Here is a 14862-nt window from a genome sequence, read left to right as displayed (position 1 = left end):
ATGGAATCCAAGAGAATGTTGTGGCATATTAATTCATCCAAGAGAGGGAACAACAAGGTCTCTGTGTACATACATCTTGTGCATTGTTCAAGTTGTGCCTGAACTGGGCAGGTCAAGTTGGGCTATACAGCATTGCAAAACTATGTACCAGAAGCCAGCATGCTCATGAAGCCTGGCATAGTTCACCTGGAAGCAGTGGAGGAGATTGTCGGAGAAATTGAAAGAGATAGGCACGTTTGCCTTCACCCCCACCCGCAATTAATTGAAGTTTTGAATGTGTTTAATATAATAGAAATTTTATTTTTAAGGTATATAATCAGTGAGAAAATGTCAGTGGAGCTGTATCTTGCACAATGTTTTTGCTGGACTTTGACTGGGCTGATTCATTAATAGAATATGACTGGAGAGTGTGTGACTGGAGAGAAAACAAAGTGGAGAAAGGTTTTCTTCAAATTACTAAATAATAAATGCACGATGTTGCAATGTAGAACAGCAAACTGGTGGGGACTGGATTTGAATGAAATTATACTTTTAAAATGCATTCATGGAATGTGGGCGTGGCTGGCAAGGCCAGCATTTATTGCCCGCCCCTAATGACCCTTGAGAAGGTGGCGGTGAGCCACCTTCCTGAACTACTGCAATCCTTGAGGTGAAGATACTCCCATTGTGCTGTTAGGGAGGGAGTTCCAGGATTTTAACTCAGTGACGATGAAGGAACGACGATATATTTCCAAGTCAGAATGATGCGAGATGGGAACTTGGAGGTTCTGATGTTCCCATGCATCTGCTACTCTGTCCTTCTAGGTGGTAGAGCTCGCGTGTTTGGGAGATGCTGTCGAAGAAGCCTTGACGAGTTGCTGCAGTTCATCTTGTAGATGGCACACATTGCAGCCATGGTGCACCAGTGGTGGAGGGTGTGAATGTTTAAAGGTAGTGGATGGGGTGCCAATTAAGTTGGTTGCTTTATCCTGGATGGTGTCAAGCTTCTTGAATGTTGCTGGAGCTGCACTCATCCAAGCAAGTGGAGAGTATTCCATCACACTCCTGACTGGTAGATGGTTGAAAGGCTTTGGGGAGTTAGGAGGTGAGACACTTACTGCAAAATACCCAGCCTCTGACCTGCTCTTGTTGCCACAGTATTTATGTGGCTGACCCAGTTAAGTTTCTGGTCAATGGTGACCCCTGGGATGTTGATGGTGGGGGATTTGGCGATGGTAATGCCATTGAATATCAAACTGAGGTGGCTAGACACTCTTGTTGGAGATTGTCATTGCCTGGCACTTGTGTAGCCCGAATGTTACTGGCCACTTATCAGCCCAAGCCTGAATTTTGTTCCAGTCTTGCTGCATGCAAGCTCTACTTCATTATCTGAGGAGTTCTGAATGGAACTGAACACGGCAATCATCAGCGAACATCCTCACTTCGGACCTTATGATGGAGGGAAAGTCACTGATGAAACAGCTGAAGATGGTTGGGCCAAGGACACTGCCCTGAGGAACTCCTGTAGCGATATCCTGGGGCTGAGAGGATTGGCCTCCAACAACTGCAAGCATCTTCCTTTGAGTTAGGTATGACTCCAGCCAGTGCAGAGTCGTGTGTCCCCCGCCCACTGACTTCAATTTTATTCGGGCTCCTTGATGCCACACTCAGTCAAATGCTGCCTTGATGTCAAGGGCCTCGCCTCACCTCACCTCTAGAATTGAGCTCTTTTGTCCATGTTTGGATCAAGGCTGTAATGAGGTTTGGAACCAAGTGGTCCTGGCAGAACCAAACTGGCATTGGCGAGCAGGTTATTGTTGAGAAAGTGCCGCTTAATAGCATCAATATTAATTTAATTTAAACCACATTTCTTCAAAATCTATTAAAAACTGAGAAGTGTATATTCAATTCTGAGCAGTTGGGGAAGAGCATATAAATGACCATGGTAGCCACTGTGCAAGTAGGGTGCTAAAATCATAAATACAAAATCATTCCGGTCACACTGCTCTTGTATCAAGTATACACCGGGAGATCATAGATTGACAGAATATTACAGCACAAACGGAGGCCATTCGACCCATCGAGTCTTCACCAACTCTTTTGAAGAGCAATCCAGGTAGTCCCACTTCCCTGCTCTTCAGTGAGGCCTCACCTGGAATATTGTGTTCAGTTTTGGTCTCCTAATCTGAGGAAGGACGTTCTTGCTATTGAGGGAGTGCAGCAAAGGTTCACCAGACTGATTCCAGGGATGGCTGGACTGTCATATGAGGAGAGACTGGATCAACTGGCCCTTTATTCACTGGAGTTTAGAAGGATGAGAGGGGATCTCATAGAAACGTATAAGATTCTGACGGGACTGGACAGGGTAGATGCGGGAAGAATGTTCCCGATGTTGGGGAAGTCCAGAACCAGGGGACATAGTCTTAGGTTAAGGGGTAGGCCATTTAGGACTGAGATGAGGAGAAACTTCTTCACTAAGAGTTGTTAACCTGTGGAATTCCCTGCCGCAGAGAGTTGTTGATGCCAGTTCATTGGATTATATTCAAGAGGGAGTTAGATGTGGCCCTTACGGCTAAGGGGATCAAGGGGTATGGAGAGAATGCAGGAAAGGAGTTCTGAGGGAGTGATCAGCCATGATCTTATTGAATGGTGGTACAGGCTCGAAGGGCCAGATGGCCTACTCCTGCACCTATTTTCTATGTTTCTGTGTTTCCCCATACCCTTGCAATTCTTTCTCCTCCAAGTATCATCCAATTCCCTTTTGAAAGCCACTATTGAATCTGTATCCACCACCCTATCAGACAGTGCATTCCAAATCCTCACCACTGGTTGTGTAAAAAGATTTAACTATGCATTTTATGAAATTGCCGAACAAGTTTATACTTCCTGTTTAAAAACTGCCCATATTGGATTCCAAAAGCATTCACTCATTTTTCCTCTCCAATTTCTCCCTTCTCTTCTGAGGGTGGAGACTCATGCTGGGGTATGATTCTGTCAATGACCACACCCACACTCATCCTATTGGTCATGTGGCCGTGTGAAAGCCTAGACGTGAAGTGCAATGGGTATTCAGCCATGTTGGGTGTCAGTCAAATCTGTTCTGTCTTCACCCAACATTCACTTTCCAGCTAGAGCCACTGAATAGCAATCAGGAGTGGGAACTCGAGCTAATATTTCCCCCTGATGTGGGAACAAAGGCAATCTGCAACACCCCACCATGTCAACACTGACTGTCAAATAAATCTCTCATGGTTTTTCTTTCTGACCATGACAATCTGTACTTGGCATGGTAATTACTATTTAAGCCACGGGCAGTTGCTTCAGATTAGTTTATTAGACTGAATGATGTCTTTCCTTTGGGAGAGAAAGAGCAGTTTCATAAATATGTACAACAGAAAGTCTTTTGTACATTGAATCATCTTAGCTAAACTGACACTTCAGAAAACAAATCTGCTGTATACTGTAAAACAAAGATCTTTCCGTCCTGATCTTTACTGTACTTCAACATAAATGAATAAATGATAAATACTGCATAACTCAAACTGAGCTATGGGTACCAAGAGCAAAAAAGCAACCTGGACATAAAACAAGTGCAGACAGAGAAAACCAACCACCCCAGGCTATGGCTGTCAGATACGTGACAAAGCTGCCTTGAAAATCATTGGCACACGTCACAGACCCAAACTTGAAAAGCAAGCTTCTAGCTTACCCTCCAATTTTGCAAAGCACACATCATTTACAAGGCCTGGGATTTTGTGCTGATTGAAATACTTTTTTGTGGAATTTCTGATCCCGGCAGCTGCTTGACCGGATGCCCAATTGTTGCTCGAGTGTAGGCTCATCCATGAGGCAACAACACTGTAGGAATGGCAAGAGTATGATGCCCAGGAAACATGACAAAAAGCATACATCATGCCATTTCATTTTTGCTGCAAACAAAGTTTTATTCCTATTGGCAACAGTTAATTATCAATTCTATTTCTAGATTTAATAAGTAGAAAAAGAGCTGCAACAAGTTTTTTGTTTCGTCCTTCGTCGGGATCAGAAGGAAAATTATTAGCCTAACTTAAACACAGGGCTCTCAGCTTTTTAATTCTATTCTGTCAGTGGATAAACTGAACACACTCACTAAACTAACTGCAAACAGTTATTCTCTAGGCATTGATCCAAGAAGCACTATCCATAAGGCAGTGAAACCGGTTATAACTTTTTTTTTGCACAAAAATCATAGATCTAATGGCTGCAGACAGATTAATTAATTCAACTTTCACATCTTTTCCTTAAAGCTTTTTAAAAAAAAAAACAGGGCCGACAACTCATGAAATAGAAACCAATGTGAAAGCATGAGATTATATTACATAACTCTCAGTAATCTCAGGAGAATTTTCAACTTTTCTCGAGGCTCATCTATCTCATAGGTGAGATAACCAAACAGCAGCGCAGACATATGTAAATGTTCTGCCCTTCAACAAAGCTGTGGTTGAAAAACAGGCTCACAACTGGAAATAAAAGCACAAGATTGCCCAGAAAACTATAATGAAACTGAAAATGTGGTTAAAGCAACAGAGTTTTTTTTAGGCAAGCAGACTATTCAGTTCACATGATATTGTGAATATTAGTTGCACAAATTACCCACAAAAAGTACAGGGGGTGGGGGTGGGGAGAAGAGGAGTTGAGGCAGTCATGTTATCCTGCACTTCAGTATGATTCATAAATAGTAGTTACTTTAGCAACTAGTTTAGAATGGAGCATCTTAGAAATTGCAATTCTCGGCATTTAGTTTGCTCCAGTTCGAGTGAGTTAGAATAGTTTCATTGTAGAACAGATTTTTTTTCCCCAAAAGGGGACATGTCCAGTCACTTATGCCCATTTTGCAAATTTAGACAGCGAAAACTTATTCCAAACTAACTTAGAATGGAGTAAGTGTAGATTTTTGTACGCTCAGAAAAACCTTGCCTACACTAAGAAATCAGGCGTAATGAACGAGAGATGGGGGGGGGGGGGGGGGGGGGGACAGGGGGGAAGTTTACAAACATTAAACACCTCACATTTACAAATAAAGAGCCATCATCAATAACTCAACCAATAAATCAATCAAAAAAAATGTAAAAATAAATTTATCAATAAAAAATTAAGTTTCTACTCACCTACTGCAGCACCGGGAGCCCTCCAACAGCCTGCTGGGACGGGGCCCCCCAGGAGATGCCGGTCAGGCGGCCCCGTCGCTGACCCCACTTCGGACGGGGCCCGCACCCAGCAGATGATCCCTGCCATGGAGCACTTCGGGCGGGGCCCGCCCCCAGCGAGATGCCGGGCGGGCCCCGCCGCCGAAGAGGCAAGAGGTGTCAAGCCACTCGGCCCGGGATAGGGGCGACGTCCCTTCGGCCTGAGATAGGATCGTCTCCCGGAGACAGGATGCGCTGGGAGGGCCAGGAACTACTGCACGCACGCGCAGCTGCCGGCACTGTTTTTAACGCAGGGCTGTAGCTCCACCCCCAGCAGCTCCTGCTGCGCCACGCTGAGCTGCAAACGGGCCTACAGATATCTGAGAACCTTGAGCTAAGTATTGGCGCAATTTCTGTTCGATTACGCGGTCCTCTCCGATGTGCGCCTTTCTAGTGGGAGTCCGAAACTTGAGCCCCATAAATGCTATGAAGATCTAGCAGTTGAACATCAGTACTCCGCCAGCTTTAATACAGGAATAAGCCATCTAAACTGGACTCTAATCCACACAGTCAGCTCAAGAAAAATGTATCACTGCTGGGACTGGGTAGAACCTGGAAGTAAACCAGAGCCTATGAATATGAATAAATTCTCTAGATTATTTAAATAAACAGAAAGGACCTAACTGCTCTATCCAAATGACAAAACCACTATTGTAAATGAAACAACTACATTTATATTCCATCTTATTTCTTAAAGACAGTTTGATGACCCTACCCGCCGGGTATCGCCACGTTTCTCAGCGGTATTTCCTTGTTTTGGGCGGTCTTCCATTCATTGGGAGTTTCATCAGGGCCTTACGCCGGCAGTTTCAAAATACCGCTGGGGAGCGGACCGCCAGCGTGTAACACTGGGAAAACCGCTCCCGCCCCAGTTTGGTGGGAGCAGTGCTCCGTACTACTTGAAAAAAAAACGCCCAGTCGGAGCAGCCTTTTGATGGATGGTCGGTATGAAACCCTGCAAAAAAAAAAGTAAACTTTTTTTTCTAATTCTTTTGCAGCGATTCAGTGGAAAAGACTCCTCTGAATGTTTTGTGATGTTTTATTTTTTATTTATTTAAAAAAAATTTTTTTTCATGTTTTCCCTCCTCCTAGGCCGACTCTAGCCTCAGACTTAATTTGACCAGGACCACAGAGAATCTACATACAATGCCCATTTTTCCCACCCGGCAGTTTCTTTTCTATTTTCTCACCAAACTTTCGCCCAAAGTACCGTCAGGATATTAGCGGTCTTTTCGACAGTAAATGGGCAGAACTTGCCTTCGATCAATTTCGGGACCAAGAAACTTCAAACTTTTAGTTCATAATTGAGAAATGAATACAAATGCTGTGTTATGCATCATCTTGTTTGTGATACACAAGTACCAATTTATGTTTACAGAATTCATTTGAAAATAGGTTCACCATGTTCATCTTGTTTTACAAGTCACATTGCAAATCGAATGTTTTTCTGCCAACAAGCTAAAATAGTTATATTCATATCTTGTCATCCTATTAGCTTTCATTCAGCAAAAAATGAATCGTACCTGATCAAAACACATAGCTTTAAAGAACAAGGAGGGAGGTTTGACCTCAGTGTCTTCCACCACAGCTACAGGTCGCTGGGTCGAGCTATACTGCAGAATTCACAAATCATTCAACAATTTTATACACGCTTAAAATAATTAATGTAATAATGTATGTCCTTCAGTTTCAGAAAAATGTTTAGGCTCATATTCTATCTGATGAGCCCTCAGTTACACTTGGCATGTTGGTTGGAAAGACACAGAGGGAATAAAACAGAGAAGGGATTAGTTCTTGAAAAATAAAAGAACCTCCTTGCACTTTGCTAGTTGACTTACAGTGGCTCTGTTCAGGTGTAATATGGGGTCTGGGGTCCAGAGACCAGCAGTTTGCTTAAAGTCAAAGGATTTGATTTATTTGTCTATTTTCACTTCTCAAATTAGTTTCTCAATTTAAAAAACACTCATTTATTTTCCAATTGAATGTGCAATTTGTGCTGAAGACAGTATTGGAATTACATTGCAGCAAGGAATTCTCCCCCCTCCCCCCCCCCCCCCCCACAGAGCCTCCTATGACCAGCACACTGACAGGTGATCATTTGCCCTACTTCGTGTCAGCATTAAAGCGCAAACATATCCCCTCTGCAACCATCAGTGACAAAAAATCCTCATCCCTAATAAGTCAATTTAACTTAGCAGCTTAAACTGTAGAAAGCAATGAAAAATAAATTGGAGGTGTCCCATCACTCATGCCTCACAGTTCCTTGTGTGCAGTCCTGGGCATTGTACATCCACAATTACAGAGTGAAAACTGCAATGTCCATGATGCACTTCTGTCCACCATACATATGTGGGCCCAAGTTTTGGGTGGAGTTGCTATTTTTTTGGAGCAACTAGTTTAGTTTGGAGTATCTTAGAAATTGCAAATCTCGGCATTTAGTTTGCTTCAGTTCTAGTGAGTTAGTTTAGTTTCGTTTTAGTTCAGTTTTTTTTCCAAAAGGGGGCATTACCAGCCACTTATGCCTGTTTTGCAAGTTTAGGCACCGAAAAGTTACTCCAAACTAACTTAGAATGGAGTAAGTGTCGACTTTTGTACGCTCAGAAAAACCTTGCGTACACTTTAGAATTAGACGCAGGTAGCCAGAGATGGCCTTTCATCAGAGCGTCGGACGAAGAGTCATCGACCGGAAACGTTAACTCTGTTTCTCTCTCCATAGATGCTGCTGAGTAGTTCCAGCATTTTCTGTTTTTATTGCAGGATATATACTGATGGATATTCAATGTGGTTCTTTTTGTGCCACAAGTGAAGGAAATAATTATTAGTTAAAATTTTGTGCGCTCTTCAAACTGAAGAATGAGCACCCTGGGGAACGTAGCATGTTCAACTTTCCACAACTAGCGTCACCATCGGTAACTCTCAAATCAGGTACAAGACAAGCCAAAATCCCACTGAAATGTCCCAACAGTATGCTTAATCCAAATAGATGACATACCACAATATTGCTTCACTCAAATATCTGTTCCACCAATATATTTCATTTTCCTTGGCCATCTTTAGGACATCAGGGTGAGAATGCCCAATTAAGGACACTCAGTTAGGAGTCATGTCCATTATGGCAACTAGTCTGAAACAATCCAAACACCTTGGATCATATCAACAATTGTAAGAACTGTTAATCTAGGTTCGAAGTAAAATGGAAATTCTAGAAACACTTCATCTTAAACAGGGTTCTCAGAAATCCTTCCCCATTTTTTTTTTAAAAAGTGCTATTTAATTGCTTAAATTACTATTGTTTGTGGAATACCATACAAAACAATAAACTCACCAAGACATCATCACGTGTATAGATATAAGTGAAGCAATATTTTGGTATGTTATCTATATTGGCTAACCAGCTTTACAATCCCAATATAATCAATTAATTGTCTGTTTACACACTTTTAATTTTTAACATGTGATGCAACAGATGTCGCAAAGAAAATATTATTTAATCACTTGAGGTTTTCACTATAAAACCTTGATATTGTGGCCCAGAAATTCCTGTATCACCATTCCCGCTGGCAATCTGGTAAATTGAAAAAAAATGAGCACTTACTTTTCTCTCCTGCGCCCTCTTGAACTTCCGATTCCGTGAAGATGATTCCCGGGCAGCGTATGACGTCATGCTGCCCGGGAACGCAGCGCGCGCGCGAAGCCTGTGGCTTCTTTCGGAGTCTGTCCCCGCCCACACAGCTGTCAAAAGGAGCTCATTTACATAGGTCACGCCCCTAATCAAAGGTGTCGGGTCTGAGCACAGGGCGGAGCAACAGGTTACATTTCCACAAAAGTAGAAGAGCTAAACAATTCGTGCAGGTTTCCCATCTCCATATTTTAAAAAACTAGTTGATCAGCATAAATAGAGTTGAAATAGTTTAGTATAGAGTATCGATTTCACCCAATTTACTGTTGACCCCCGTGCATACTTGCATAAAGTCGATCATACTTTACAAGCCAAGCTGCAATAGTACCTCAAATGTTATAAAAGTTGGAAGATTTGAATCTCTCATTACTTTGAGAGGAAGCTGCTGGTTTCCATTTCCTGCTGTTTATTGAGTTTGTGTTAAGCTTTTACTCTACAGAACTCCTCAGCATCGACTGCTGCTTATGCTGAAGGCTACTGAGCTGTTTGAAGCACAGGTGATGCAGATGCGCACAGAATGTAGGCTGTACGCCTGCTTTATCTCGCGCAGAACTTTCATGCCCTAATCCTGGCAGAAGATCTCTAAAAGTCGGAATTTTGCACGAGAACTCAGAGTTCTCTAGTGCATGGGGAAGACCGATCGGAAAAGCCGGTTTTCAGCGTATGCGTATTGTGCGCTGAAAACCGGCTTTTCCAATGCCTTTCTAGGTCCGTAGAAACTTCGGACAAGGCCCGGGACATCGGAATTTCAGGGCCATTATATAATTGCAGCTTGCAGTATGAAATAGCAAGTGAAAGAAAAAAACAGCTTGGATTTATTTAGCACCTTTCATGTTCATATGGGAAAAATATGAAAATAATGAGATATGGAATGGAATGGAATATGATATATTAATTTGATATCATTAACAAAAAAAAACAATATTCTAGAATCCTAGAACTAGGGGGCATAATTACAGAATAAGGGGTCGCCAATTTAAAATGGATATGAGGAGGAATTTCTTCTGAGGGTCATCAATCTTTGGAATTCTCTTCCCCAGAGAGCTGTGGAAGCTGGGTCATTGATTATATTTAAGGTGGGGATAGACTGATTTTTGAATGATTAGGGACTCGAAGGTTATGGGGAGCGGGCAGGGAAGTGGAGTTGAGGCCAAGATCAGATCAGTCATGATCTTATTGAATGGCAGAGCAGGTTCGAGGAGCCAAATAGCCTACTCCTGCTCCTATTTCTTATTCTGGAAGGTCCTGTGTCATTTTCTGTTACCAGAGAACTCCAGTAGAAAAAAAAAGGAGCACTCTTACAAGTTTAAAAAAAAGATTCCATATAAAAAGACAGTATTGTTAAGGTGACAGAAGATTACCAAGACTACAATCTCAGTGGTTAATTGACAAGTAAATCATTTCATCGACAGATTCAATCTGACATCATCTGAAACCCTCAACTGAATCATTATGCTGTACACATCAGGACAAAGATTAAATAAATGATTTTAAAAAGCTCATTTGGAAAGATAAAATAAACAAGTTGCACCAAAATCAGTTTTGCTGTGAACTAAAGGGTATACAAACCCATCACACGTCGTACCTGGAGAACTAGAGGCTCTGGGTTAAACGCCAACGTGAGAAGTAGCTGCATCCGCTCAGAGTCTTTCAAATTCTTCATTAAAAAGCTCCCAGAATCCTTTGTTTCAGCATACCTGCGTACTATTCTGTCCAGGAGTCTTTGAGATGGACAATGCACTAAATCTGACCAACCTTCCACAACATCTGGAGTCAGTAACCGAACTTCCCCATTTAAACGAGAAAACTGAGTCTTGTAGATAGCTTGTGTAACATCACAACGGGGGCGTCCTGTGGCCCGTTTGCAGACCTTTTGGTCCATCTCCATCAGTTCTTGATTCGAACCTAAACGTTTGAGAACAACACGCCTTGCACCTTCTCTTGGCTCCCCATACTGAGCAAAGTAGACATTTTTCACATTCAAGAAGTCCAGAATACGCAAACGACCCCATGTTTCAAACGTGATTTGGCCATTCATAAACTTACGACACCAGCTAGTACCAAAGCAGGCTGGGCACTTGTTGAGGCTAATAAAACGACGATCTGCAAGTTCATTCTTCTGAAATGAGGCAAATAATGAGTGTGTATTCATCAACATGAAAACCAACAGACTCACCACAAACAGGAACGTCAGACAACGGTACAAGCGACCAAACTTCAGTGTAAGCAATCGCCACATGGTTCTGCTTGCACTCAGCTTTAATGACACGTTCAGTAACTCTTAGGATTCTTTAAACGAGTCCATGTCGACAAGCGGTTTTCCCTTACATACTCAGTTTTTTTTTTATTTTATCAGACAAGCAAGCAATTATAAGTGACTGTGTATTAGTTCCGTGGATCACATGTCTCATATCTTCAAGATCTCAGCAAATCTCTTCAAGGAACTTTCTGTACTGGAGATTCATCTAGAAAAGAAGGAAAAACACATTATTTGCAGTAATGAAACAGCATAAATCACGTAAATAACTAAAAAATTCTAAGCATCAATCAATTTTCAGTAGCATTGCACATGGAGTCAAAACCAAATAGTAAAGCTTACAGCAGTTTGGGAAGTAGAGTTGCTTGAAGCATAAGAGTTTCTCTGTGGTACAGACTGAGGAGCTGGGAGACACTACATCAAAGAGGGTGTAATTATAGCTTGACCGGTTTAGATAAATATTTTCTATTATAAATGAAACCTAGCAATTTATAATGGACAAAACAACGTGACATCAGAAAGATTGTGTTGGCAGGAAGAGTATGCAGATATGAGATTTTAATGTTGGATATAAATCTATATTTTATTAAAAACCTTACATTTCAGTCCACAAAATCTTGCTTCTTGTTGTCTCAGTTTTGTATCAACATAAATTTCTAAGTTCACATTGTACTGTGTCACCCTTTAGCGGCACAATATCACCAATAGGCACTGCTGCCAGCCTCCCAAGTTGTACCCTCAGTTAACCTGAGGTCATCCAAAACTCTGCTGCCCGTGTCCTAACTCACACCAAGTCTCGTTCACCCATCACCCCCTGGGCTTGCTGGCCTACATTGGCTCCTGGTTAAGCAATATCTCAATGTTAACAGTCTCATCATTGTTTACAAATCCCTCCATGGCCTCGCCCCTCCCGATCTCCAATCTCCTCTAGACCCACGACGCCCTAGAGATATCTACGCTCCTCTAATTCTGGCCTCGAGTATGCCCGATTTTAATCGCTCCACCACTCGTGGCCATGCCTTCAGCTGCCAAGGTTTGAAGCTCGAATTCCTCCCTCAACCTCTCGCCCTCTTTCATCCTTTAAGACACTCCTTAAAACCTACCTCTTCTGTCCTGATATCACGTGCTCATTGTCAAATTTTGTTTTATAACGCTCTGGTGAAGCACCTCAGGGTGTTTTACTACATTAAAGGCACTATATTAAAGGCAAAAGTTGTTGTTGTTGTAGGTGACACTATATTTTATTTTCCTCACAAATCACATTTCTCAACATTTTTCATTTGACATTTCCCCTCAGTAACTGATATGTCTAATATTCAAAATAAGGTGTCAAACAAAGTTTAAAAAGTTTTAGAAGTATAGGCAACTCTCGATTATCTGGGTCCCTTGGGAATTGGTCTATGCCAGGTAAACGATTTCTCCATTACAGCAATTAACATTATAAAGTTAAAACCCGATGCCTTCCCGGGCCAAAATTTTAAATTCTGTTGCAACGGTTTTCTGTTGGATCCGTGTGCGGATAATCACGAGCTGCCTGTACATAATTCATGATTAAATGTATCCACCAAGTATGTCTTCGGTGCCATTTAATGCCTTCATTAAAGGTGTCAGCCATGGCTCACTCTCACCTCCAACAGAAGGTGTGAGTTCTAGTTCCACACCAGAGACTTAGAAACATAGAAAATAGGTGCAGGAGTAGGCCAACCGGTCCTTCGAGCCTGCACCACCATTCAATAAGATCATGGCTGATCATTCACCTCAGTACCCCTTTCCTGCTTTCTCTCCAGACCCTTTGATCCCTTTAGCCATAAGGGCCATATCTAACTCCCTCTTGACTACATCTAACAAACTGGCATCAACAAAACTCTGCAGTAGAGAATTCCACAGGTTCACAACTCTGAGTGAATAAGTTTCTCCTCATCTCGGTCCTAAATGGCTTACCCCTTATCCTTAGACTGTGACGCCTGGTTCTGGACTTCCCCAACATAGGGAATATTCTTGCTACATCTAACCTGTCCAGTCCCGTCAGAATTTTATATGTTTCTATGAGATACCCCCTCATTCTTCTAAACTCCAGTGAATACATGCCCAGTCGATCCAGTCTCTCCTCATATGTCAGTCCTGCCATCCCAGGAATCAGTCTGGTGAAGCTTTGCTGCACTCCCTCAATAGCAAGAATGTCCTTCCTCAGATTAGGAGACCAAAACGGAACACAATATTCCAGGTGAGGCCTCACCAAGGCCCTGTACAACTGCAGTAAGACCTCCCTACTCCTATACTCAAATCCCCTAGCTATGAAGGCCAACATGCCATTTGCCTTCTTCACTGCCTGCTGTACCTGCATGCCAACTTTCAATGACTGATGTACCATGACACCCAGGTCTCGTTGCATCTCCCCTTTTCCTAATCTGCCGCCATTCAGATAATATTCTGCCTTCATGTTTTTGCCACCAAAGTGGATAACCTCACATTTATCCACATTCTACTGCATCTGCCATGCATTTGCCCACTCACCTAACCTGTCCATAAGAACGTAATCTAGGCTAGCTTTTCGGTGTAGTAGTGAGCGAGTGCTGCATTGTTGCAGGTGCCGTCTTTCAGAGAAACGTTAAACCGAGGCCCTATCTGCTTTCAGGTGGAACAGAAAATCCCACAGAGCTATTCAAGCAAGGATCTCCCAGTCTCCAAGCCGGCATTTATCCTTCAACCAAGACCTGAAAGAGATTATCTAGTTTATTTCATTGCTGTTTATGGGAGATTGCTGTGCACAAATTGGCTATTGCGTTTTCTATATTATAGGAGTGACTGCACTTCAAGAATGCTTCATTGGCTGTACAGCACATTGGAGTGCCCGGAGGTCATGAAAGACACTATATAAATGCAAGTTATTTTCTTATGCTTTGATGTGAAGGCCTTATCTCTTCTTAAAAGTATGTCCTGGACGTCATATTACCCTGAAACATTGGCTGAATTTAGATTATGCAGCGTACTGGATTTTCCAGATGCATCAGTACTGTTCTTTCAGCTAAGATTATTTTTCCTTTAGCTTTTGCTCAGTTTCACAAAATTATTTCAAGAAAAACTAGGTCAAATTTGAACACCTAAACCTTAATTGGGTAAAGTTTATATTAAGTGTTTTTAAACAGGGACTCTGTTCAGGAGAGAGATGATGAGAAATGATTACACACCTGAAAGCATATTAAGTTGCAAATGACAGAGTACGAGCGAGCGGAGAGAAGAGAGGAGCGAAGGAGAGAGAGAGCGCGCCAATGAGAAAGAAAAGACGTGTGTAACAAGACCTATGGCAATGTTAATTTATTTTATTGCCAACAAAAACATCTCATTATTTCACCTGTGCCTTGTTGACAGATAGAAAATGTAAATGTTGTAATTACTACCGCCTGTGAGACAGTGATTGTAATTGTTAGCACCCCAGAGAGAGACTCAATGAGCAAGAGTGGCAGAAACACAACCTTTCCTCATTCTAATTTTATTCATTTTTTTAAAGAAACAAGTTGAGTTCAAAAGTAAACAAAGCCTGCGAGGAATAGATAGGAAGGGAAGTTTGGAAGAGACAGGAACAACTTGTATTTATATAGCGCCTTTAACGCAGTAAAGCATCCCAAGGCGCTTCACAGCAGTGTTATAAGACAAAAATACATTTGACACTGAGCCATATAAGAAATTAAGGCAGATGAGGTGTAGGTTTTAAGGAGCATCTC

General features: G+C 42.1%; 1 protein-coding gene across 6 annotated transcripts in view; it reads right to left on the bottom strand.

Annotated features, from left to right (window-relative positions):
- Positions 1–14862, bottom strand: part of dipk2ab (divergent protein kinase domain 2Ab) — a 318082-nt gene that overhangs the window by 263450 nt on the left and 39770 nt on the right. For 2 of the 6 annotated variants that reach the window (XM_070883666.1, XM_070883665.1), the window contains exon 2: positions 10469–11348. The exons of 1 other annotated variant lie outside the window; for it this stretch is intronic. In XM_070883666.1, coding sequence (XP_070739767.1) covers positions 10469–11122 — 654 coding nt within the window. In that variant the 5' untranslated portion in view covers positions 11123–11348. Of the gene's footprint in view, positions 1–5919; positions 6160–8799; positions 8862–10468; positions 11349–14862 lie in introns of those variants that run through there. 3 more of the 6 variants (XM_070883667.1, XM_070883670.1, XM_070883668.1) reach the window with 3 other exon arrangements.

The sequence above is a fragment of the Pristiophorus japonicus genome, chromosome 6 (assembly GCF_044704955.1).
Source record: "Pristiophorus japonicus isolate sPriJap1 chromosome 6, sPriJap1.hap1, whole genome shotgun sequence".
In the NCBI taxonomy this organism is placed as follows: Eukaryota; Metazoa; Chordata; class Chondrichthyes; family Pristiophoridae; genus Pristiophorus; species Pristiophorus japonicus.
Note: the sequence above shows the minus strand (reverse complement) of the source record. Positions and strands in the feature narration are given on the sequence as shown.